Source organism: Hippocampus guttulatus, chromosome 1, assembly GCF_054856545.1.
Source record: "Hippocampus guttulatus isolate MCC_2025c chromosome 1, RoL_Hgut_1.0, whole genome shotgun sequence".
Taxonomy (NCBI): Eukaryota; Metazoa; Chordata; class Actinopteri; order Syngnathiformes; family Syngnathidae; genus Hippocampus; species Hippocampus guttulatus.
Genome location: NC_141261.1, coordinates 33,734,918 through 33,762,252, shown reverse-complemented (window position 1 = coordinate 33,762,252; position 27,335 = coordinate 33,734,918). Strand labels below are relative to the sequence as shown.

General features: G+C 43.5%; 1 protein-coding gene and 1 pseudogene across 2 annotated transcripts in view; one reads left to right on the top strand and one right to left on the bottom strand.

Annotated features, from left to right (window-relative positions):
• The window catches only part of itpr3 (inositol 1,4,5-trisphosphate receptor, type 3), a 191,980-nt gene that overhangs the window by 109,265 nt on the left and 55,380 nt on the right, over positions 1–27,335 (top strand). For both annotated transcript variants that reach the window (XM_086127490.1, XM_086127481.1), the window contains exons 21-39: positions 381–525; positions 603–747; positions 2,088–2,290; positions 3,280–3,400; positions 3,503–3,557; positions 3,686–3,851; positions 6,275–6,442; positions 17,109–17,183; positions 20,877–20,996; positions 22,889–23,011; positions 23,488–23,688; positions 23,759–23,874; positions 23,938–24,073; positions 24,279–24,404; positions 24,473–24,598; positions 24,681–24,801; positions 25,970–26,300; positions 26,406–26,514; positions 26,587–26,680. In XM_086127490.1, coding sequence (XP_085983616.1) covers positions 381–525; positions 603–747; positions 2,088–2,290; positions 3,280–3,400; positions 3,503–3,557; positions 3,686–3,851; positions 6,275–6,442; positions 17,109–17,183; positions 20,877–20,996; positions 22,889–23,011; positions 23,488–23,688; positions 23,759–23,874; positions 23,938–24,073; positions 24,279–24,404; positions 24,473–24,598; positions 24,681–24,801; positions 25,970–26,300; positions 26,406–26,514; positions 26,587–26,680 — 2,681 coding nt within the window. The remainder of the gene's footprint in view (positions 1–380; positions 526–602; positions 748–2,087; positions 2,291–3,279; positions 3,401–3,502; positions 3,558–3,685; positions 3,852–6,274; positions 6,443–17,108; positions 17,184–20,876; positions 20,997–22,888; positions 23,012–23,487; positions 23,689–23,758; positions 23,875–23,937; positions 24,074–24,278; positions 24,405–24,472; positions 24,599–24,680; positions 24,802–25,969; positions 26,301–26,405; positions 26,515–26,586; positions 26,681–27,335) is intronic.
• On the bottom strand, positions 8,511–15,066 carry LOC147211483 (uncharacterized; annotated as a pseudogene).

Sequence of the window (27,335 nt, the reverse complement as noted above, 5' to 3'; positions counted from 1 at the left end):
ATCACAAATGAAATAGGAAATGTCGGGGTTGCTTCGGGCTCGGACCTGCAAATCAAGTTAATTGCTCGGGCCGGGTCGGGCTGGATTTTTTTGGCCCGATTTTACCTCTACATCAAATCCATGGTATCATTTTAATCACTGTCTGTCATGACATTTATTTTCCACATGATGGCGCAGTAGTACAAATAAAGCCTCATGATGCTTCGGCCCAGTAACGAACCAGTTGGGTGGAAAGCCTCATTGCTTCATGAGGCTTCATTTTCCCATCACTACTGTGCCCTGGCACACTGGATAGGAATTACTGCACCACAAGACTGTGAAAAAGTCACATTTACACCATATGTCCCCTTTAACCAAACTGTGTTGTGTTCCCACCTCAGTTACGACTCAAACATGGATGACAGCAGAGACAACAAGAAAAACCGTTTCGCCAACACCATGGTCTTCATGGAGGAGTATCTCAACAACGTGTTGAACGAGGAGCTGCCCTTTCACAATGAGGAGAAGAACAAGCTGACCTATGAGGTCCGCAGGGACCTTAGGCACCAAGAACACTTCAGTTTTTGCCTCCTCTTCTGACTTCATTCCTGTTCCCTGTGAAGGTTGTGAGCTTGGCGCGGCATCTCATCTACTTCGGCTTCTACAGCTTCTTTGAGCTGCTGCGACTCACTAGAACCCTGCTGGCAATCATCGACTGTGGTCCCAACCCCTCCCATGGCACCTCACTGATCAATGACGAAGGATCAGGTGACCTGCTAGTAAACCAATCAGAACATTAGTCTCGTCCCTTCCTATCCAATAGTAGCCTGTACTCTAAAATATATCCAGTCGAACAAGAAAATACTACACCTCAAATGAGGCCCCCTCCACCCCCCCCCCCCCCCCCCCCACGGCCTCATAAAAAAAATACAGGTTATTGCCACTAGGTGCTAGCATAACTTGCATGAGTCAGGCGGAAAGAGTCTTTTCATAAGCGACCACACTCACCACCATTGTGTGTTTTCCATCTGTGGAAAAAAAGCACAACACTTTATTTTAAAATAGGGTGTGTATTTGCATTGTATTGCATTTTCCCATTTGGAGGGGTTTGTGCATCTCAGTGATACTCTTCATTTCAGTCACTCGGTACTTTATGAAACCTGTTACTCAATGGGAAAAAAAAAGATTTTAGATGAGGGATTCTTCTGTCACGTTGCGTGGTGGTGGTGGACCACAAAAAGCAGGCAGGAGGGAGGAGCAGGGTGTACTTGAAGAAGGGTATTGAAACAGAGAAAACTAAATCCAAAACAAACGCAGTCCAAAGTACCAAACAAAACCATGACTGTGGCAAAAAACTCGCAGGAACAAAAACATGACAGCAGCAAGCAACAAGCAAAAAACAACAAACAAACATGACAGTAGCCAAGAGCAAACAATGACCCGACACTGAGTGTTCGGGCGGGAGTCCTTTTATACAACTAATAAGAACATAATGACTAACAGGTGTGCAGCTGCAGGGAGAGCCCTACAGTGCCACCCGTCGGTCCCAAACCGAAACATGACAGGTGCCCATTAACCGCGATAAACGAGGGATTACTGTATATTGTCAGGGCCTGCTGGAAGCATCTGTTGAAGTCCCCTGTCAGGAACATCCTATGGATGTCCTCCAACTCCCACATTCAGCAGAACTTTGACCACATCCCAGCCATATTCTGTGACTCCATTGTTGAGGAGTGGGTTGGTGTCTGTCCCAGCAATAATCCCTGAACTTGTTGGGGGACACTGAAGTTGGGGTACGCTATCAAGCTGAAAAGGAGTCCTTTCCGACAATCAGAAATCCAAGTGCAATGCATTTTTGGTTGTTAATGAGTCAAAAAAAAACAGTAATGGGAGGAGTTTGGTGAGGAAAGGAATACTAGTCCTGCTGACATCTCAGCAAGGGAATGCAACACAGCCTTAACATACTGTGTATGATGATGATGGGGTCAATGTCCACTGCAACTAAAATGTATCTCTATGAATCCTGCAATCCCAAACATTTATTGATCATTTTCTTGTGAAACATTACAGAAATGTCCCATTGTTGTCACTCTTTTTCCACCTTTAAGGGAAGAATATGAAACGCTCCATCCATGGCATGGGTCAAATGATGACAACCATGGTCCTCAGTAGGAAGCAGTCCTTATTTGGTGGAGCGGGGGCCCGGACGGCGGGGCTTGTGCTTGATGGACAGCGAATGGCCAAAGACAGCATCGACAAGATAGGCCTGACGGTAATGGACACAAAGCTGAAGATTCTGGAAATATTGCAGGTCAGTGAGCCTGTAATTGCTGAGTCCATTCACTTGAACAATAGGCAAACAAAACCAAAGATGATGGTCATCTGAGATCAATCAAAAGTTTTCACAGTCGCCTCCAGCTGGTGTGTTCGAAGATTCACTTCTGACCCATCCTCTCCACCCGTTTCTTTCATGCAGTCCCCATATTGAACTGTCCAGCATGTGCCAGTATTAATGTCCAGTATGTGTTCCGTTATGTCATTACTTTTTGCATTAATTTCATAGCAGAATGGTAAAATTATTTTCAATAGACCGAAACAAGTTGACAACAATTAGAAATGATAGTAATGTCAACATGCTTACTTTCTACTCATTCCCCTAAATCAGGGGCAGGGAACTCCGGTTCCTAGAGAGCCAGATCCTGCCTATTTTAGATCCCTCCCTACTCCAACACACCTGATTAAAATGATAAACTCATCAGCAAGCTCCGTCAAGGCCTGAAATGATCATGAACAATTGAATCAGGTGTGTTGGAGTATCAAGGGATGTAAAACAAGTACGATATGCCTCTCGAGGAACCAGCATTCCCTAGCCCTACCCGAAATCAAACTTGAACTCTTTGTTCTTTAAAAAAACAAACACAAAAAAACTTTCATTGTTGTTGTTAATAATAATAGTACATCAATGCTAATCACAATCTAAATCTATTTATTCAAGATCTTAGCCCTAAATTAACAAAAGGAAAAAAACAATACACGACCCTGCTACTGTAGAATGACTGAAGTGTTTCACAGAATGCTAACCAATGATTGTGAACTAGGCAGGATGATTTCAAGTGTTTTGTGAGCACATGAGGGTTAATCTTCATATTTTTATAGTTGGGAAATATTCATGTGTTCTCCAGCATAAAAGAATGGTTCAGGTTAACGTTAACATAACGCTTACTTGTTCATCAACTTTTGAAAGGGTATTATTGTATCTACAGGCGGCACGGTGATGGTTGACTGTCTTGTCGTCTTCAGTTCATTCTGAACGTGCGCCTGGACTACCGTCTGTCCTTCCTGCTGTCCGTCTTCAAGAAAGAATTTGAGGATGTCTATTCGCTGGCTGATGCTGATGCCACGACCAGTGTAGAGCACACAGGTGCGCATGCCCACTCACCGAGGGAGGCAGAGGGCAGCAGGAGGTCTGGGGGTTGACAATGGTAGTTACAATCTCCAAGATAACAAATGTCTGTTCTTGCAGCTGCCATCAACCTACAGCACATTGGAGAGCAGGCCGAGGCGATGTTTGGAGTCGGGTGCGTCAGAGTGCTTGAAGTGTAATTGCGTAACTTGTGTCTGACTCTGAGCGTGAGTGTGTGTGTGTGTGTGTGTGTGTGTGTGTGTGTGTGTGTGTGCGTGCGTGCGTGTGCGCATGCACATGCAGGAAGGGGAACAGCATTCTTGAAGTGGACGACGAAGGCGGACGCATGTTCCTGCGTGTCCTGATCCACCTCACTATGCATGAGTACCCGCCGCTGGTGTCCGGAGCTCTACAGCTACTGTTCAGACATTTCAGCCAGAGGCAGGAAGTGCTGCACACTTTCAAGCAGGTCACCCACCCCGCCCCACATATTTTTTTCATGTGTTTAGGAAATGATGGGCTGGTCACTACCTGAGGCCTAAGACGCGGAGACGGAGGAGGAGAGGGGAAATGTGGGAGCATATCAGATTCATAATTCTCCAAAGGATGCAAATTCATTTGTAAATTAGATGTCAAAACAATTTGGCGGAAATTGATGTCAAAAAGTGTACATTTCACTCATGTGTGTGTTTATATGGATGAATGAAGGAAAGAACAACAAAAAGGTTGCTTTTTTTCCAGCCTGGCAAGCCATGACCACCAAGAAAGTGGGTTTGGAAAGACTGCCCTCCAATATGGCTGGGCCCCGGTTCAAAACGAGACGTCCCAATCAAATTTGTTTATTTCCTGTGACGTATCCTGCATGCATGTCACTCTTTGGAGGCGGAAGTCTGTCCTCGTTCAAAATAGCGCGTGCGAAAGACAATGGTTTGTTAATGTCATTCAGCATAAAATCAGTATTCAATCACCACGCCAGATTGCACCAACAACGATTAACTGAAACTGGATTAAATCATGGTTTAAATTCAAATCTTGTTGCACCAAACCTAGTTTAAAATAAAACTGATTTAAGTTTGGACCTCTCTTTAAACCTTGTTAAATTGTATTTTTAAAGCGAGTTTAAATGTAATTTAGTTGCACCAGAACTGCGGTTGAAACTGTAATCGAGATTTAATTTTTGGGATGGTTTAACTTCAACAATGGCAAAAAATTTTAGGTATATAGACCAAAAATAATGAAGTTTCTCAAATAAAATTGATAGATGGGCTCAATACTCTTGAATTTAAAGGTGAAGAGATTAGGTGAAGAATAATTGTTGGACCTTTTCCCGCTGAATCAGGGACATCATACGTCCATTACATTTGCTGGCAGCGATAAAACAATCGGAGATTATGTAATACATACACTATGTATGCTGGCAGCGATAAAGCAGCCAGACTTGCAAAAGTCGGCCTATTTGTTCAACCACCTGGCAACGTGACTGACTCCGTCCGACAAAAACAAGAGGGAACCCGGCATGTTTGATGGCGAAATTGTTCTTGGTTTTGCTGTTCGGTGCTTTCTACCATCTTTGTTACTGATTTGTTGCTTTACTGTTGTATATGTTAGTTGCTGCATGTACAGCACTTTGTGTGCAGCAAGGGCTGTTTGAAAGTGCTCTATAAATACAGTTGAGTTGAGTTGAGTTGAAAAATTGCCCAGCTGTTCAAGTTGGTGCAATACATAGCCTCACGTAAAGATGTATACTGTGCTTCAAATTCGACATCATTTACGAGAAGATCCTTGGTGTTTCTGTTTTATGACAAGGTATCATCTCAGAATCTGCACAAGAACTACTGTCATTTTTCGTACGACAATACGGTGCGCCTTTTGTGCGGGCTAAGTGCAGAAATAGACCCCGTAATTGAGCCTGCGCCGTGAAAGCGCTATATAAATCAGGATGTATTGTATTGTATTGTAAATCCGGTGTGCTTTTTAGTACAGAAAATACGATAACTGATCAAGTTCAGGAGTAACATTAGGCAAACATTTTTTGCTCGCGAGCAACACTGTAAGGCCACATCTCACTGAATGGCGAAGGTCCGAGGGTGTGTGTGTTAGCACGCCACTCATCAGGGCTCGCAAAATTTGATTGCCACAAAAGGAAAAAAAAAAAAAACGTTTGCGAGGGTCTGCCAAATATCTTTGCAACCTGAAATGAACCTTGGCGGAAAAACATTTTTCAATACATGTGTACACATTTGCAAACCAAACCTCCACTGCTCAGTGAGATCTGAGCTACAATGTTTCATAAAAATAAAAAAATTAAAAATTAAAAAAACACCCTTTGTCACAAGGGGCTTGACAGTGTATTGCCTCTAAATTCAAATGCATAATTCATGATCAATTTTAATTTCAATATCCGTAATCACAATTATCCCTTTAAATCACATTGAACTCAGTTTAAATTAAGTTAAACTGAGTTTTACTAAACTGAGATTAATTTTACATGTTCTGATGAATTTTAAAACCGGATTAACGCATTTTAAATGACCTTTTACTAATCTCAGATGAGAGCTAATATCAGATGGAAGTAAACCTTGTTTGTGCAAGACAGTATAATTAAAACTCCATCAGATTTTTTTTTTTTGATGTTTTAGCCACTCTTCGCTGATTTCTTCATTTCGCTTTGTATTTGCGCAGGGTTGTTCCACCTCGGAAATGTGCTTGATGAGACTGTGATCAGACTCAATTCCTGGCACAGGGATGAGTCTGGATTTTCAGGCTATCTTTTGTTTTCTTCGGGGCTATAGGATGGGTCCATAAGCACCGCTCGGGATCCACGTGTGCATGTGACCTGAGTACCATCATAACCACTAAAATCAAGGCTGATCTTTTTTTTTGCCTACATAGGTCCAGCTACTCATTTCAGCTCAGGATGTGGAGAACTACAAGGTGATCAAGTCAGACCTGGACCGTTTGAGGACGTTGGTGGAAAAGTCTGAACTGTGGGTGGAGAAGAAGACGTCTGGAGGCGGAGACGGCAAGAAGGAAAAGAAAGACAAAAAAGACAAAGTGGAGGTAGCACAAAACTATCACCTTGACCTGGATGTGCATGTTGAACCATGACCCACAAATTTGACCACAACCCACAATTCCCTTTGGAGGAATTTTCAACACAAAAATATGCATTGAGAAATAAATTCATATTTGGATGAATTCATTAGAGTCCAAAATGGTGGCATGATGAAACCTCTGATTGGACACACAATATTTTAACATTACTTTTTACTCCCATCATTTTTATAAAAACATTTCAAATGTACTCATAGGTTATCCACTATAAGATGAATGTTAAAACAATAAAACATTACATTTAAGCCTCATTAACTTTCATGAGGAATGAGGAGGGCAAGAAAAAAATATTATTTACGATTATTTGTTTAACATTTTTATTAAATAATTTGTTGTTACTTTTCATAATGATTTGTTATTTTTTTCATGAGCCCTCAACTGTCCAATGTTTATTCCATCCACACTCACTCACACCTAGGGACAATTTGGAGTGGTCAATCAGCCTGCCATGCATGTTGTTGGAATGTGGGAGGAAACCGGGGTACCCGGAGAAAACCCACACAGGCCCGGGGAGAACATGCAAGCTCCACACAGGGAGGCCGGATTGAACCCACGACCTCTGCACTGTGAGGTCGACGCGCTAACCCCTGGACCACCAGGCCACCCCCATGTTTATTTCAAAAAATACAAATAATCATGCCATATATGGGCCACTGCTGACTCGAACATTTAGGTGGATTCCTAGGCAAGACCCTTTACACAATTATGTCAATTCACAGCGCCTGCCACTCACAAGCCTGGATAAAAATGGGTGTCTTGCATCAGAAATGAAATCCGGCATCAAAACTGTGCCAAACATCATGCGACTGACTTACTGTGGCGACCCCTGACAGGGAAAAGCCAAAAGTCACTTCTTCATGCAAAGCAATGTAACATTACACACACATAAAACACAAGACCCTTTCATCATAGTAGCGAGCCTTTGGAAGGTAATCCAGCGAGCTAGCTAACATGCACAAAATGTGTTCACTTTGTGGCATCATTTGTCAAACATCACAAACTCATGGATTTAAATCAACATCAAGATCAAAGTCCTTTGGTCACAAAAAGCTGCTCGTTAGGATATGATAATGAAATATGTGATGAGGCTTCTCCAAAATTATGGAAGATGTCTTTGTATGTATAATGAATGTACGACTTACTCCCATCCAGTATTGTTCGCTGTCTCCTCACAGGACTAACAAACATCTCTCACACATCTCCCTGATGTAACATTCAAGCACTTTTTGCAACAATTTCTAACAAACTAGGATCTGCTGCTTGTATGCTGCTTACTCGGCTTCCTGTCTGTGTTGGGTGTGAGGTGGGGCCTCGCTGTGGTATCCCTGGTGAAGGTGCAGCTACATGTGCTGATTGATTGTTGTCATCTGCTGTCATCTTTTATCCTGTGTGGGGATAAGGGTGAAATTGGTATGTTTTTTGAATAATAATAATTATGATGGTGATGATGATGCCGATTATAAAAGGGCCTGGGCAGCTGGGAGGTCACTCTAGTTTTTGTAGAAATTATTATTATTAAAATTAATATATTATTCTTTTGTTTTTATTAAGGCTCAAGCAGTGACTGCTGCAAGGTCCCTATTATTTTGCAGAAATAATAATAATAACAGTAAGAATTATGACAGTGATGATGATTATTATTATTTTCACAAAATGAATTGCATTTTTGGGCAACTCAACAGGCATGAAAACTCATCAAACTTTGCACATTCATCAGGCCTGTTGAAAAATACGACATTTTAAAGTCATCGTAAATGGCGCTGTAGCGTCACTTAGAGTGGGAAAATAAAAAACCAATCCCGGCCCGGTTGACCTGAGAGCTACGAAAATCGTCAGGCAGTCTCAGATGTACACAAAAGTTAATTGCAGCCATAGTCTAAAATAAACAGGAAGTGAGCTATGAATTTTTGACTGCCCAATTTTGGCCAATTTTTGCACATTTGCAAGGGTTATACTTTTGCACCCTGGTTCAAGAGGGTTCATCCAATTGACTTCAGACTTGGGCTGTACCATCTTAAGACCCTGGAAAGCAACATGGGGAAAAAAATCTTCGAAATACTTTATGATGGTGGCGGGCCATTAAATTTTGCATTTCATATTTACTTCGACACAAAAGAGAAAATGTTTACATGCCCGTTGAACAAATCCTACTGACATTTTTTCAGAAAAGCCTGTAAATGTTTATCATGCTCTCAGCGGAATAGTGTGACTTTTCGGCAAAGTGCCTGACCACGAATGTACCGCAAAGTCAAATGATTCAATATGATAAGAAAAGCTGCTGTAACTTGATCCAGATGAACCAACCATCTCAAAATTTGATTCGAGTCCAGGCCTGAAGACATCTATGAACTTATTTTTCAATAGCATCTCCTACTGGGAGACCAAATACTTGTTTTACTGTTGGACTTTTTTTTTCCGAGCAGGTGAACCAGATCCATCTCATACTTGTTGGGAAGAATGTTTAGGCTTTCATGATGTTGAAACACAAAGTCTCAGATTATTCATGAAACGTTATTGCCTGAGGAATGCGCTGTATTCAAAGAAAACACAGATTTTGAGTGTCTAAACATGCACAAAAACTGATGAAATGCCGCAGGCATTGCAAAATCATGAGGTTTATTGTACAGAAGAGGGCTCATTCGCACCCCCGACAAATTAAATTTTCAACAAAGCAGGCCTGGTTTTACCAAAATCAAAGTTGCAGTCAAAAATATATGTGTAGGTGTGTATATATATATATATATATATATATATGTCAGTGATAATCTTACAGTTTACTGGCAGCGAGTCCCAGGGACATATACATAAAATTATAATCAAATGCTGCAAAAATTTTAAAAATTCAGTAGCAGGCCTGCGGATTTCGGAAATTCATGGTCACAGTTTTTCGGTTCCGTCGGATTACTCAATGGGAAACCATGGGAACTAATGTTGGGTTCCGTAAACGTTCATCATGGGAACCCATTTTTCTATTTTGACTGATATTCATAATCAAGAATTCTGAAACTCAAAAGTATAATGTTTCAAGGGTAAATGTTTGAAAACTATGCATTAACAATGAACTCTGCATCAGCAGCTGTGTACTCCAGGTTTATTCAACAAAATAAATGGATCAAATTATGTTGTACTCATATGGCATCATGAATACAACATACCATAAAATCAGAGTATGTTTTCCAATCTCACACTGCAAAGATTAATTTACTGGTAATCATTAATACAGGTAAGTATTGATGTGGCTTGACATCTTCCCAAAACCATGCATGTGTAATCTACTATCAATTTGACGATAGAATCTAACACACGTCATCATTAGTTCTACCAACAGTTAACTTTATAAAATTATAATAATAATAATAATAATAGATTTTAGCATTACTACACCTTGTGACAAATGTTTTATTCCTAAAGTTACCATGCTACAACCAGTTTGCGGACTAAAATAGCAACCCGCATGCGCACATAACGTTATCTGTTGCCCCCCCCCCCCCCCCAACACTGAAAACAAAACAAAACGAAAGTAAATTAGAAGAAAGACACTCACACACCATACCACACTACAAACACACATACAGGCACAGTGAAATCGCGTTGATCACACAGTCAACTCCTGTGCGGTGACTTTTATGGTTAAACTATTTTTCGGTACCGTTAAAATGACGCCACGGAAACGACACGCTACCGGTAACGATTGTTACCGTGAAATCCTCAGGCTTGCCGTAGTTTTTTGTTTGTTTGTTTTGACTGAGAAATTTCCTTGCGTCCCAAAAACGCACATGATTTGGAACTGTGCATCCCGTGGGAAAATTATGCGTCTAGGACGCGGGACGCAGAGGTAACGAGATGGCTGATATGTGTGTATGTATCTATATATCTATCTATCTATCTATATATATATATATATATAGCGGCTGGATAGCTCAGTTGGTAAGGCATCGGTGTGGCATACGGGAGACAGTGGTTCGAATCCTGCTTGGGGCAAATAAAAGCACATAACACCATCCAGTGTGGGTCCTTGGGCAAGATCCTTCACGCTAATGCCTACCTCATACAATGATGAGAGACAATAAAATGAATGACATGCCAGCTCAGACGTCGCCCGGCCAAACAAGGTCTGCGTCAGGTGCTGGGGAACCAGAGCACCTTGATGAAAAATGGGCTACTGGAACAAAGCGGAGATGGGCGAGATGCGATAACATGGCTCTGTTGGAATGCTACTACTCAAGCAACCCTAGTCAGAGGGGTGACATGCAGAGAATGTGGGCTAAATGGTTACTTCGAAACCCACAGTCACGGTTGACCACGAAACAACTAGTAGCTCAGTGTTCCAACATCCACAAACGGCAACTGCTGTCACAACTTGAGATTGATGAGGTACAACGCAGGTTCCATGGTGAAGGGCCCCAGGCTGCCAGATCAGAGGAGGAGGTTAGACCAGAGATTGGGAGGCAAGCCCCAATGAATGCAGATGATGAGATTGGGAGGCCAGCCCCAATGAATGAAATGCTGAGCGAGGCAGCAACTGACCTGAAAGCTAAGATCATGGCGAGAATGAAAGCTGGGCAACCTAGAAACCGATTACAACGGCTATGTGAAGTACCACCTGAAAGTCTCATGGAAAGTGTGAATGCAGCACTGAGGGCCATCCCTACCGTAACGATCACGGAAACCAATGAGCACATAAACGCTTCAGCATCAGTGATCCTAGAGATGCTTGGCTATAAGAGCAACCATGGGAGCCATGAGATACGTTACCCACCATGGAAAAGACGGTTGGAGTCTAAGATCAAGGCGGCTCGGAAAGATGTGAGTCAATTGACGGAGGCCCAGAGAGGTGTGATGAAAAGGCCGATACCCGAGAGGTACATCCAGATGACCATACCTGAAGCACTCGAAACTGCCAAACAAAGGCTCCAAGCCTTGTCCAGCCGCCTAAAGCGGTACACGAAAGAGAATGAGGCCAGACGAATAAACAGGCTGTTCGCAACACAACCTGCGAAAGTGTACGCTCAGTGGCAGGGTCCTAACAACAGAGCTGACCCACCAAGACTGGAAGCTGAAAGGTACTGGAAAGGCATATGGGAGAAGGAGGTTGCACATAACAGCAGTTCACAATGGCTGGTGACCCTGAGAGAGGAGTACAACAACCTCCCCGAACAGAACCCAGTTACCATAACAGTGGCAGACATACAGGAAAGAGTCTCAGATATGAAGAACTGGACAGCACCAGGCCTGGACATGGTCCACACCTACTGGCTAAAGAAACTCACAGCACTCCATGAGCGCCTAGCAGCACAAATGAACCAGCTGCTGAGGGATGGGACTCACCCAGGATGGCTATCCGAAGGAGCAGGCCCTGAGCACCAGAGCCATTGAGGCCCAGATATACCACACCAGACAAGACCCAAGGTGTAGGTTGTGCAAAGAGGCACCTGAGACGATCCAACACATAACTGCAGGGTGTAAGATGCTGGCAGGGCAAGCCTACATGGAACGCCATAACCAGGTGGCTGGCATAGTCTACCGGAACATCTGTGCGGAGTATGGACTGGAAACCCCAAGGTCAAAATGGGAAACACCTCTGAAGGTGGTGGAGACTTCCAGATCCAGACTGACAAGATGGTAATGGCGAACCAACCAGATATCGTGATCATAGATAAAGGGCAGAGGAAAGCCGTTGTAGTGGATGTAGCGGTCCCAAGTGATGGGAACATCAGAAAGAAGGAACACGAGAAACTCGAGAAATACCAAGGGCTCAGAGAGGAGCTGGAGAGAGCCTGGAAGGTAAAGGTGACAGTCGTGCCTGTGGTGGTCGAAGCACTCGGGGCAGTGACCCCCAAACTAGATGAGTGGTTGCAACAGATCCCGGGAACAACATCGGACATCTCAGTCCAGAAATGTGCAGTGCTGGGAACAGCAAGGATACTGCGCAGAACCCTCAAGCTTCCTGGCCTCTGGTAGAGGACCCGAGCTGAATGAGGGACGGACACCACCCGAGGGGGGGTGAGACGAGGAATTTTATATACACATACATACATAAACACACACACACACACATATTCTTTCATTCATTTTCCGATCTGCTTATCCTCACAAGGTTTGCGGGGGTGCTGGAGCCTACCCAAGCCGTCTTCGGGCAGTAGGGCAGTGGTCACCCTGAACCTGTTGCCAGCCAATCGCAGGGCACACACAGACGAACCACCATCCACGCTCACACTCAACACCTATGGACAATTTTGAGAGTTCAATCAGCCTGCCATACATGTTTTTGGAATGTGGGAGGAAACCGGAGTACCCAGAGAAAACCCACACAGGCAGAATATGCAAACGCCACACAGGGGGGCCGGAGCTGTAATTGAACCCAGTACCTCTGCACTGTCAGGTCGCACGCTAACCACGGAACCACGGGCTGCCATATATATATATATATATAATCCTCGGCTCACCCCTCGGTGGTGTCCATTCCCCATTCAGCTTGGGTCCTCTACCAGAGGCCAGGAAGCTTGAGGGTTCTGCGCAGTATCCTTGCTGTTCGCAGCACTGAGCTTTTCTGGACTGAGAGGTCCAATGTTGTTCCCGGGATCTGTTGCAACCACTCATCTAGTTTGAGGGCCACTGCCCCGAGTGCTCCGGCCACCACAGGCACGACTGTCACTTTTACCTTCCAGGCTCTTTCCAGCGCCTCTCTGAGCCCTTGGTATTTCTCTAGTTTGGGGTTGCCAGTTCATACTCCGCACAGATGTTTCGGTAGACTATGCCAGTCACCTGGTTATGGCATTCCATGTAAGCTTTCCCTGCCAGCATTTTACACCCTGCAGTTATGTGTTGGGTCATCTCAGGTGCCTCTTTGCCCAACTTACGCCTTGGGTCTTGTCCGGTGTGGTATATCTGGGCCTCAATTTCTCTGGTGCTCAGGGCCTGCTCCTGAGCAGCCAGGATGAGTGCCTCTGTGCTGTCCTTTAGGCCAGCCCTCTTGAACCACAGAGAGGACTTCTTGAGATCAGCCACTTCAGTAATGGTCCTGTGGTACATCCCGTGTAGGGGCTTGTCCTCCCATGATGGTCCCTCTTCCAGCACCTCATCCTCTGTTCACCATTGTCTGAGACATTCTCTGAGTACGTCATCCATTGGAGCCTTCTCCTTGATGTATTCACTGAGCTTGGATGTTTCATCCTGGACAGTGGGTCTCACACTCACTCGTCCCCGGCTCAGGGTGCTGGATTTGGGATGGAACCCTCCATGCATGGTTAGGAGCTTTCGGGTCTTAACATCCGTGGTCTGAATCTCTTCCTTTGGCCACCTTATTATTCCTGCAGGGTATCTGATCACTGGCAGCGCATAGCTGTTTATTGCCGGGTCTTGTTCTTGCCATTGAACTGGCTTCTTAGGACTTGCCTCACCGGCTGAAGGTATTTAGCCGTAGCCACTCTCCTTGTTGCCAGTTCGGGGTTGCCGTTGGCTTGTGGTATAAGATAAGATAAGATAAGATATCCTTTATTAGTCCCACACTGGGGAGATTTACAGCCTCCAGCAGCAAGAATGTAGGCAGAAAGAAGAAGAAAAAACAAACAAACACCGTCCAATTAAGTGCAATATAAATACAAAATGGATAAATCGCAGTGCTATTTACAGTTGTTTTCCACATCATTCAATTATTAAATATTATTGTTGCTATTTTTATTCAGCAGCCTGACAGCAGTTGGTAGGTATATACCAACGAGTTGGTATACCGAGGTACTTGGAGCTGTCCTCAATGTCTGCTTTTGTTCCTTCAGTGTGAACTACCTTGCCTCTCTTAGTCACCATCTGACTGCAATTCTCAAGCCCGAATGACATCTTGATGTCACTGCTGTAGATCCTGGTTGTTTCGATCAGGGAGTCTATGCCCCTTTCGCTCTTAGCATACAGCTTTAAGTCATCCATGTAGAGGAGGTGACTGATCGTAGCCCCATTTCTGAGGTGGTATCTATCGCCAGTCTTGGCGATTACTTGGCTTAGGGGGTTTCACTCCTATGCACAACAGCAGTGGTATATGCCACATTTGATGGACACTTGGTTAAGTGGCTTGCTTCAAGTGTGAGTTTCCACATCCTCATCCTCATCGAGTTCGCAACGAAGGCTCCAAGCATTCAGTGATCCATGTATGTGGCATAGAGTCATAGGCTTTCTTGTAATCAATCCAGGCTGTGCACAGGTAGCTATGTCGGGACCTGCAGTCTTGTGAGACTGTTCTGTCAAACAGGAGTTGATGTTTGGATCCTCTGTTATCTCTACCAATGCGCTTCGCTCATGTATTGATCCATGTGTCCACTTATTTTAGCCGCAATGATGCCTGACATGAGCTTCCATGTTGTGGTGAGACAGGTTATTTGTCGATAGTTGTATGGGACTGCACCCTTTGAGGGGTCCTTCATGATCATGATCGTTCACCCTTTGGTTAGCCATCCTGGGTGAGTCCCATCCCTCAGCAACTGGTTAATTTGTGCTGCTAGGCGCTCATGGAGTGCTGTGAGTTTCTTTAGCCAGTAGCTGTGGACCATGTCCAGGCCTGGTGCTGTCCAGTTTTTCATGTTTGAGACTCTTTCCTGTACGTCTACCACTGTTATGGTGACTGGGTTCTGTTCAGGGAGGTTTCTTTGTTCCTCTCTCAGAGTCACCAGCCATTGTGCACTGTTGTTGTGTGTGACCTCCTTCTCCCATTTGCCTTTCCAGTACTTTTCAGTTTCCAGTCTTGGTGGGTCTGCTCTGCTGTTTGAACCCTGTGACTGAGCGTACAATTTCACAGGTTGTGTTGCGAACAGCTTGTTTATTTGTCTGGCCTCATTCTCTTTCATGTACCTCTTTAGGCGACTGGACAAGGCTTGGAGCCTTTGTTTGTCAGTTCTGGATTTACCTCTCGGGTTTCGGCCTTTTCATCACACCTGTCTGGGTCTCTGTCAGTTGACTCACATCATTCCGAGCCGCCTTGCTCTTAGCCTCCAGCTGTCTTTTCCATGGTGGATCACGTATCTGTTTGCTCTTATAGCCAAGCATCTCTAGGATAACTGATGATGCTGAAGCATATATCAGCTCCTTGGTTTCCGTGATTGTTACGGTAGGGATCGCCCTCAGTGCTGCATTCACACTTCCATGACACTTTCAGGTGGTACTTCACATAGCCGTTGTAATCAGTTTCTAGTTTGCCCAGCCTTCATTTTCGCCATGATTTCAGCTCTCAGGTCAGTTGCTGCCTTGCTCAGCATTTCATTCATTGGGGCTGGCCTCCCAATCTCATAATCTGCATTCATTGGGGCTTGCCTCCCAATCTCTGGTCTAACCTCCTCCTCTGATCTGGCAGCCTGGGGCCCTTCACCATGGAATCTGCGTTGTACCTCATTAATCTCAAGTTGTGATAGCAATTGCCATTTGTGGATGTTGGAACACTGAGCTACTTGTTGTTTTGTGGTCAACCGTGACTGTGGGTTTCAAATTGGCCATTCAGCCCACATTCTCCACATGTAACCCCTCTGACTTGGGTTGCTTGAGTAGTATCACTCCAACAGAGCCATGTTATTGCATCTCGCCCATCTCCGCTTTGTTCCAGTAGCCCATTTTTCATCAAGGTGCTCTGGTTCCCCAGCACCTGGCGCAGACCTTGTTTGGCCGGGCGACGTCTGAGCTGGCAAGTCATTCATTTTATTGTCTCTCATCATTGTCATTAGCGGCAAGGGTCTTGCCCAAGGACCCACACTGGATGGTGGTGTGTGCTCATATTGCCCCAAGCGGGATTCGAATCCCCCGTCTCCTGTATATGTATTTTTTTCAACGTAGTCTCCCAGCACTGTCACACACTTTTCCCATCTCTGCACAAGCTTCCTTAAATTCCTTCAGCGTAAAAAATCTTTGGACTGATGTCTCAGTCAGTGGCTCACAACACTGAAAAACATCAAGAACAAACGCAGGGGTCATCAGGCATCATGAATCATGACAACGCAAGGCCTCACACAGCAGCCCAAATGTTGTAGACAATCAACGAGCTGGTCTTGGAACTGTATCTTTTTTACAGATACCATTAAGAAATAAAACAAAAATGGATGCTCATCTACAGTTTGAGTCTCCTTAAAAAAAAAAATAACTAAAATAAAAAGCATCGCTAAGAGAATCGATAAAGCACTGAATTGTTTAACTGAATTGATCGGCGAATCGGATTTGTAAAATTCTGATCAATTGCCATCCCTAGGCAGCAAGCCTAGGGATGGCAATTGTATCCCTAGGCCTGCTGCCTGGGGATACCATAAATGGAGCCACACTTCACTCCTCCTTCCACGCCTCTGGCTAAAGCCATACCCCTCAATCACATGAATGTGAATTAATTATTATTATTTTAATAAATATTGACTCTAAATGGATCCAGATGATATGTCGCCAAAGTATGTGCTACATATTGAATATTTGGCATTGAATTTATGTTTTTTATGAATGAGATGGGATAGAGGTGGTACTAAGAGGTCGATTCGGTCTGGTGAATCATTGCTGAAGGCCTTTGGGCCCTCACTGAATAATATTGTTTTCAGTAGTTTGCCGTGGCATATCAGTGCATCTCGCATGCTGTGTTGACCTGTGCTTCGTACAGGGAGTGGCGGAGGATGCCACACACAAGAAGGAGAAAGGGGAGAAGAACAACGAGAACTATCACAACGTCAAAGAGGTCAGCGATTGTTGTTTTGTGTCAATCACTCAGTGTGGGCGGGGTTTGCTGGCAAAATGCTTGTTTTTGTTTTTGGCTTCCGACGCTGCGACCATTGTGGGTCTGTTTGAAACCTTGCTTCTGCTTCAAAACGCTCAAATCACATTTTCACTGCAGAGTAGCAGCTCTACTTGGCTGTACTTGTCCCAAATGTTTTTTTTTTACTTGAATAGAGGACTCCAGGAAATACCAAAACCACATCCGCACACCTACAAGGAAAATGCGGGTCTTCTGTGTTGTCAGCATTTCATTTGAGACGAGATGTTGGCCAGCAGTAAAACTGAAGGCTGCTGCAAATGGAGACTCCGCAGAGTTGTCCTTGCATGATCCCGAGTGTATATGCGTGTTTAGCTTTTGTCCATTGTTGCCGGGCATTCACCAACTATACAATTAGCAATGTATTCGATAAATCAGTGCAGATCAGCACTTGACATCGCCCATTGGTATCTGGTTTGACGTATCTGCTTTGACCAATGCAAATGCAATGATGAGAGGCTTGCCATGTCAAGTTGGTACCCTGCAATGGGAAATGCTTAAAGATAATTTTTCCCCCACTATTTTATGAATATTCTGGGTCAAATGTTGTCCCTGAGTTCTCCTTCAAATGCCCTGTGGGAGACTACCAGGCCAAACGACACAACTATGAAGGTGGGTTTTAAAAAATAAATAAATAAGAGTACAACTGAGAACTAACTTGGAACCGTGGCTTTGGACTGGTCAGTTTGCCTTAGAGTACTCACTGGGTGGCCACGAGAGTTACCAAGAAGTTTGCCTTTGTTCCCGGGACCGGTGCATTACTCTGCACTCGCTACTTCAAAATGCACCCTGCTGGGCAACAATTCCACTGATGGAGCCAACACAATGAAGAAACATGGTAGCTACAAGATGATGACATATCAGCAGCTACCAGTCAAAGGATTTTCCTATCAAATTAAACAAAACCATGACCCAAACAGAGCAACGCTTATTTACCGATTGAATATTGAAGAGAAATTGCAACTGTCTTACGTGCTGGCCATTTTAGTGCCCTGAGCATAAATGCTTGTGGTGCCCCCACCTCCACCCCCCACATCCCTCGCACCACCCCTGACAGAAATGAACAATATCTGAGTATTTGTCAGTTTTGCTTTATTTTACAACATAACTTGTTCGTATTAACATTTCAAAACTTTCACCAAAAAAGAGATAAATAATAAGTATTTATAAAACACCAAGAATCACACCAAATACTCAACTTAATAAAAATAAATTATTTAAAAATAATAATAAATGCCACTAGTATTAACAGTGAAATAGAGTTCTGAAACATGGTATAAATATTTTCAAAATTAATGATGTTATTATGTAGGCCTATATTTAAAACACAGGTACATGAAAATGTCAATATTCTACCTTTATAGACAAGGACTGACAGGGCACTATCTTAATATTCTGGACATCATGTGAAAACAGTGAATATGAAAGAGAACGCGACACAGCATGATCGATTTTTTTTTTCAAATTAAGTTTGACCAATAGATGTCGCTCTTGGCCTATGAACCTCTCCAAAATGTCGGCATAATTGTTGCACATCAAACAACTTTCTGTCGGAACATCCCATTTAATTTTCATAGCGTAATCAATGTGCAGCTCACATCTTTTCCACAATAGCGTTTTGGGTTGTTTTGGGCGAGCTTGTATTACGCAATCGCCACTAGAATTTCTTGAGGTGCAACAGTTCGGTCCGGAACAAGGGAATGTAAGAGGCACCAAAGGTCCGTACAGGAGATTCATCTGTTTTCGCGTAAATAAGCCCACGTTGTTTTTGTATTACATATATTTATTAATACTTTACAAACCTTTATTATAAATATTATACTGTTATTATTATAATTCCTATTATTATGATTTTCACAAGCTTGTATTTTATTTATTTATTTCCCCCCTCCCCCGCGCCCAAGCTGTTGGTGCCCTATGCGCAGTGCGTGATCAGCGTATGCCAAGCGCCGTGCCTGATGACAGCCATTTAAGACTAATATAGCCAAAAAATTGCATCATGGAAATTATCTCAAACCCAACAAAAGGACATAAACAAAAATAAAAATTGAGGCATGGAATCTTTAACAGTTTAAGAAAATCATTTTTACGTTGATTGATTGTTTTTCTTTTGTGGATTCGTTTTTGTTCACATTTGACACCGTATCAACAAGTTGGCCAAATCTTCCCATTTTGAATATTTTGCTTTTATGGTGTGATTTCACTCCTCAAGCAACCTTCACATACTTAACCCCCTGTAGCTCTTTACTGAGTCACAATATTTTTATTGTGTTACAGAATATCATCCACTGCTAGTATTATCTGTAAAACCTCTATTACGTGGTCAGGTATTTTTTCTGAAATATTTTAACTTCTTTGCTTGCCATTGATGTGTAAAAAGGTGTAATGGGTGTGTTGCATTACCTAAATTGTTGTACAAGGATCAAAAATAGTTAAAGAATTTTTAAAGGTTTAAAAAGTAAGATTCCATCTTAATGACAAAGTTCTAATGGGGTTCATTACTTTTAACATTCTTACTTGCCCTCAAGTTTTAAAAAGAATTGACGCAATGTTGGATTCAGTCAGATTCAGAATCACTCCGAGTGGCCAAGTATGTTTAAACACATACGGAACCAAACAGCATTACCGGTTATTGGAGCCACCACTCTCGTACTCAAGAAAAAACAACCACGATAACAAAATGTACATTAAGGTAATAACCTGTTCCAAGCAGAGAGAGTCTCAAAGCAATATACAATGTGAAGTGGTCCGGTGATACTGATCAGTCACATGATGCAGTCTTTACGCAATATAAAGTGTCCAGTACTAGAGAAATATTGATCAGCAGATGTCCAAATGGCGCAGTCATTAAACAAGATAAAGCGGACAGTGTGATAATTCTGATCAATCACTGTGCAAATGATGCAGTGCAATGAAGCTACTGCGATGAATGTCGGAATAATGGCATTAGAGCCATGTGTAGAGTGTCCAAGTGTCACTATGAATTATGTCCAAAATGTTTATGGCAAAGGCGGCCCGGTAGTCCGGTGGTTAGCACGTCGGCTTCACAGTGCAGAGGTACCGGGTTCAATTCCGGCTCCGGCCTCCCTGTGTGGAGTTTGCATGTTCTCCCCAGGCCTGTGTGGATTTTCTCCGGGTGCTCCGGTTTCCTCCCACGTTCCAAAAACATGCATGGCAGGCTGATTGAACACTCTAAATTGTCCCTGGGTGTGAGTGTGCGCGTGCATGGTTGTTCGTCTCTGTGTGCCCTGCGATTGGCTGGCAACTGGTTCAGGGTGTCCCCCGCCTACTGCCCGAAGACAGCTGGGATAGGCTCCAGCACCCCCCGCGACCCTAGTGAGGATTACGCGGTTCGGAAAATGGATGGATGGATGGATGTTTATGGCAAGTGGAAAGAAGCTGCTGAAATATCTTCTGGTTTGGGTCGTTGTTCAATAATGCCTACCAGGGGGAAGGACCTGGAAAAGGTGTTGACCTGAGTGGTTAATAAACCTACATGGTAACTCTGATGGTAATGATGGAGGGTATGTTAGAAGTGAATTAGAAGTTTTTACATTTGGAGTGTGCGCAACATACTTGTTGTTAAGCACTGTGCTGCATTGTGGTGTTTTGTCGTAGATCCTTGAGCGGCTGAACAAGATGTGCAGCAGTGGTGTGTGGAAGAAGCAGCAGAGGTTGCTGAAGAACATGGGTGCTCATAAAGTCATGCTGGACCTGCTGCAGGTCTCCTACGACCAGGTGAGACCAACATTCAAATACGTGATTTCCATTGTCATGCAGATGATATCCAGGTTTGTGTTCCCTGAAAACAGAAGGAACGCTACTCCTTGTACAATGTCTGTTGAAGAAGAAAAGCGGATGAAATCTCTTCATGAATTTTATTTCAGTTTGAATGCATGGCTATTTAGTACCACTAGAATCACTTAAGGCAGGGGTGTCCAAACTCGGCTTTAGCTTCAGCTGAGACTCTAAATTGCCTGTAGGTGTGTAGGTGAGTGTAAATCAGCTGGCTATCAGGCCACGATGTACAAAGTACCTTGCTTCTCATCCAAAATTAGGCTAAAATAGGCTCCAGTCTCACAGGCAAACCCTAATGAGTGCTAGTGCTTCAGAAGATTAATGGATGGATGCAGTGGCGTTCTGTCAGGGCCAACAAGGCCTTCTCTGCTGGCCTAAACATTCTCGGAAAAGTAAATTTACGCTAGGTAGCCTGTCCCAGCAAGGAAAAGGGTTTGTCCGTCATTTTCAGACGAGCAATTATGAACGGTACCCGTGGCTCTCAGCCTCTGAGAAACGCTGCAAATCGTACTGCTAGGAATGCCTGTTGCTTGCAACTGACCGATTTGGTGTTTGGAGCCATACTGGATTTACGAATTTAAGTTGTTTTACCAAGGCAGCAAGGAAACATCAGAGCACGGCTGGGCACTTACAAGCTACGGTGCGTTTAAAAACGTTTGGGGACACTCGCGTAGATCTGCAGCTCAGTGAACAGGCACTACATTGGTGAGTAAATGAATTTTATTTTACATTTCTTCTTGTCATTTTATTTCGTTAGTATTAAATTAATGGTAACGAAATAAAATGACAAAGATACAAAAATGTATCAAATAAATCTGCTCACCTGCAATTTAAAATGGCGCATTGTAGTCACCTTCGTCAGAATCAGAATCATCTTTATTGGCCAAGTATGTAGAACACACAAGGAATTTGTCTCCGGTATAACACGCTGCATTAGTATCATCGTAAACAACAAATCATTGAACCATTTTAGAGTAACCAGTAGCAGTATTTGTAGTACAAGAAGAGTGACTACGTCAGTGACTGTTTAAGGAGTTAATGGCTAGAGGGAAGAAGCTGTTTAAGTGTCTACTGGATTTGGTGCGCATGGATCTGTAGCGTCTGCCTGAGGGGAGTAGCTGGAAAAGGTGGTGGGCAGGGTGCGGGGGATCCAGGAGGATTTTCCGTGCCCTTGTCTTGATTCTTGCAGTGTGCAAGTCCTCAAGAGTGGGTAGGGCGGTGCCAACGATTTTTTCCGCCGTCCTAACTGTCCGTTGAAGTCGGATTTTATTTTCAAAGAATAGTTTGTTTTGTTATTGTTTGGTTGGTGTCTTATATGAAGCTGCGACATTGCGCAATTTATTGGACAGACTTGTTTAAGATCACAGCGTAATTTGGGTGGCATTTTATTTGGTATTTTCAAATCATCTTTTTATTTTTGACTATCTGTAAGTTTAGTTTCCTGCTCTTAATTGTGAATGCATACTTGATGGTTTTAAATGCTCCTGAAATTAAGTGCTGCTTGACGAGCCTATATTGTGTATGTATGTGACATCCCTGAAGGCTGAAGGTTGAAATGCACGGCCCGCCACTGGATGGATGTTTTTATTCATGTTCTGATGTGTTTTTTTTGTTTTTGTTTTGCTGTTGTTCCTATTTGACCCCTGACATCTGAATCTTTTGACTCCTGCTCAGCACTATGGAAGTGCAAATCACACCACAAAAATCTGCTTGACACCAACTAAAAGTGCAACCAAGCCAAGAGCAATAAAAACAAAACAGGAAGTAGAAGCCTACCCAAAAGTTGTAACAGTGCGAGTCATTCTTCTTTTCTTCCCCTTTTTGGTCTGTAGAACGACGTGAAGATGCAAGAGATCATCAGATACACACACCTGTTTCTGCAAAAGTTCTGCATGGGCAACCAGGAGAATCAGGCTTTGCTGCACAAGAACCTTAGTCTCTTCCTCAATCCAGGGGTAGGCGGCTCCTCGTCCAGTTTCCCACCAAGATATCGACTTAGTTTAACTTTGAAAAAAAATAAGGAGGCAGCATTGTGCCACAAGGCATCCGGCCTGCTGGACTCAAGATACATATAAGAAATACAGAAAGAATGATAGAAGCTAGCTAGGTGTTTAGCTGAAGCTACAGCAACACAATTTAGCAACTCTATTTCTGTAACTAGCCACATTTCCAATCCCTCGAGTCCGGTGAATGTGTTTTGAAAAAACATCTTGACCCTTTTGGTGGTTATATTGGAAAATCATGGACCCTTGGAGACTCCCTTCAAAGCAGATATTGAAAATTGTTTACACAGCTTGACATTGGTCAAAATACACCCATTTTTTGATGTCAGTCATGATGTTGGGCTTTTGTAGTTAATTTAGCTTCTGGGTTCAAGCTGGCTGCCTAAATTTGAGATGTGCAATCTGTGACTCGCTCCGTTTCTGTGCAGCTGCTGGAGGCGGAGACTGTGCAGCACATCTTCAGCAACAACTACCAGCTATGCACAGAGATATCGGAAAGTGTCCTGCAGCACTTCATCCACTGCTTGGCCACACATGGACGCCATGTTCACTACCTCAACTTCCTGCACACCATCATCAAAGCCGAGGGCAAGTACGTCAAGAAGTGCCAGGACATGGTCATGACCGAGGTGAGGGTCCAGCTGAGGGTGTTCCGGCGTGGACATGGCCTCTTATGTGACCAAGAGTGTGTCTCTGCAGCTGACCAATGCCGGTGAGGATGTCGTTGTCTTCTACAACGACAAGGCATCTTTCAATGTCATGCTGGAGCTGATGGCCGAGAGCAGGGAGGGCATTGGTGAAAACAGCCCGCTCAGGTAAATACGGCAGCAGCATCGTGTGGAAAAAGGTCATGTATAAGATGGCACTGTGGTGTACAGGTACCACATCTCACTGGTGGAGTTGCTGGCGGCGTGTGCAGAGGGCAAGAACGTCTACACGGAGATCAAGTGCACTTCGCTGCTGCCACTGGAGGACGTTGTCCGTGTGGTGACGCATGAGGACTGCATCACCGAGGTTGGCAGTATTTGTGTGTTTGTGTCTGCGTGCTGGGAGATCACAGTATACCGTCGTAATTGCTGTAGCCTATATCTTTGTGAGAATGCTCGACAGCATGGTAGTGCAGCGGAATGGTAAATGTGTGTCAGAAACTTGTGGTTGGTTTGCATTCATACTTTACTGCTCCGTGGCTCTGCCGTTCGACCATTTTGTGTGCATTCAGGTAAAAGTCGCTTACGTCAACTTCGTCAATCACTGCTACGTGGACACGGAAGTAGAGATGAAGGAGATCTACACATCCAACCACATCTGGAACCTCTTTGAGGACTTCACAGTGGACATGGCCCGAGTGAGGAGAAGCATTTTGTTGTCTTACCATTGACCTGTGATTGCTAAAGCGGTGTGTACTCCTCGCAGGTCTGCAACAAGCGAGACAAGCGACTTTCCGACCAAGTCTTGGAGAAGTATATCATCAATGTGGTCTTTGACACCATCAACGCCTTCTTTAGCTCGCCCTTCTCTGAGAACAGCACCTCGCTGCAGGTCAGCTCAAGCTTTGCCTCTGCTGGGGTGTGCTTTGTCTTGTCCTCATCTTTGACTTTGCCACATCTCCTCTAATTGTTAGAGTCATCACACCATCGTTACACAGCTGCTGCAATCATCCGTTCGCCTGCTGGACTGTCCCTGGTTGCAGCAGCAGCACCGGAACCAGGTGGAGACCTGCATCAAGACCCTTGCGGTCACAGGTGACCCTTCGTTCAGGATGAGGCATCTTGTTGCTCACTTTAATTTTGAACACTACTTTTGAGCAGACGAAAAGGGTTTTATATGCGATGAAACTAGGATTGGAGAAATCTGATCTCTTTTTTTCTAGTTTGATTCAGTAATTTTTTTTGGGAGTAGTTTGTTGCTGGAGCAGCCTGCAAAATGGGCGTTACACAAAAGGTCGTGATGACATAGATCCAGTCAAAGACGTGACATTTACATATAAAGGGTGTTTATGATTCTCATTTCACTTTATCTCCTGATTTAATGTTATTTTCAGTCTTTGGAATATAAGAAAAACATGAGAATAACTACTCATAAACTGCAGGCATTAAGTTGCTGTTGAAAAAATAATTTCTTGATTATAATCATAATTTTAGTTGACCTGTTGACTGTACCTCTCCGCAATGACGATCAATCACTGATCACGTGTTTTGGCAATTAGACTTGGAGAATAACGGAATATGTTGTAGACAAAAACATTTAACTGTCTTCATTATGAACACATAACACAACACATAATCAGATTACAGGTATAATTGTTTTAAATTGTTATTATTTCGCAGAATTGCAATTTCCACATGTACTTACAGACACCATTGTTTAAAACCCTTAGAGTCCTTACCAAAACAAGTGGATAAATTACCAAAATTGTCATGTAGCTCTATGGGCCGGCCGACTCCCCCTTTGCAGTAGTTCTGAGCAAATGGGTCCACAGGCAAAGGGAGGCAGAGGAGCTGGGTGTGATGTGTCCTCCAAACATGGTTAGTTTAAAAGCATTATGGAAGAAAGGAGGAAGCGGTAAGAGGGGTTCACTGTTTGGAACGTATCACTGGAGGACCGATTTAACTCCAATGACGTTCGCAAAAAAAAATTTAAGGTGTCAGAGTCCTGCGGCGTCCTGCTACTACATCTCTGATGCCATTAATGATGTTATAATTGGTGTCACATGTCTCTTATGTCACCCATGTTATCAACAATGTAATTGGTGAGGTCACTGATTAACGTCAATGATGCCATTGATATTATCATTGATGTCATTATTTATTATGTCGTTGATGTCACCGGTGATCTCACTGATGTCATATGATGCCATGCATGTTGTTATGTCATGAGAAAAATAAAAGTGGGATAATTGTCTCCTCCCAGCCAAGAGTCGCTCCATCGCTCTCCCTCTTGACCTGGAGGCTCAGATTAGCGCCATGTTGTCCACCAGCGCTCTTAACTCGCTGTCACGCTCCAGCACCAGCTACAAGTCGACATCGCGCTCCTTGCGGCCTGTTGCCCCCAGCAACCCTTGGGACTACAAGAATATCATCGAGAAACTGCAGGATGTCATCAATACACTGGAGGAACGCCTCAAACCACTTGTCAATGCAGAGCTCTCCGTCCTAGTTGACGTTCTCCATCAACCAGAGCTTCTCTTTCTGGAGGGAACAGATGCACGCCACCGCTGCGAGTCCGGCGGATTCATCTCCAAGTGAGAGGGATCATCTCATCGATTTGTGATGACTTTCGTAGCAAGTGTCAGGATCATTCATAAATTCATGTCCGTTTGTCTATGTGTGTTTGTGTTGGTAAACAGGCTGATCCAGCACACAAAGACACTGATGTCCTCAGAGGAGAAATTATGCATCAAAGTTCTGAGAACACTGCAGGAGATGTTGATCAGAACACTGGACTTTGATGAAAAGGTGATGAACACAGATTTTTTCTTGTCATGATTTATACAGAAATATTGGAATTTTTCCTTTGTGGCTTTCTAGGGAATTTCACTGCGCAGGGTTCTACTGCAGAACTACTTGTTTCCGAACAGGAAAAACAACCCGAAGAATGACTTGGTGGAACTTGGAGCGGCAGGTCCCAAATGTTTATTCTGCAAAAAAACAAACACCAGATTTCCTCATGTGGTGGTGGTTTACTCAAATTTAGCAAGTAACAATCGATTTGTACAGTTCAGCATTTATTTCTCAGTGTAATATTATTCAGAAAATGTTTAATGCTCAAATTTAGCTCTACAGATGCCACTTACTGTGCAGATACTGCCGTAAAGATGTCATGTGTTGACATCATAATAAAGGTTTTTAATAGTGCCTATGTTTACATGCAGCCACTCCACCCTTTTAAAACCCGAATATTAAGGTTTTTAAAGGCCAGGTAGCCGGCGCTATTCGATTACCTCCCACGACAATTAAAAGTTGAGTTTATTTTATTTGTCTCCATGTAAGCCTAAATCTTGATGTTTTTCTCTTAAATCTTTGTCTAATTATTTTTAGGAATATTTTTGCGGTATGCTCAATTCTGGTTTAGGGTCACGTATGACGTGTGGTATGAGGGAGTCAGACAGAGAGATTGCGAAAGAGTGACAATAGCGTCATGTCGTGTGGTGGACTTGAACTTCATTTATTTACTATTGGTTTACAAGTTGCACACGGTATGTTGTCTTTTGTTATTGAGTGTTTGTGTTGAACAAAAAAGAGGCTTTCTCACTGAGGCCACTTTTATCCTGTTTAGC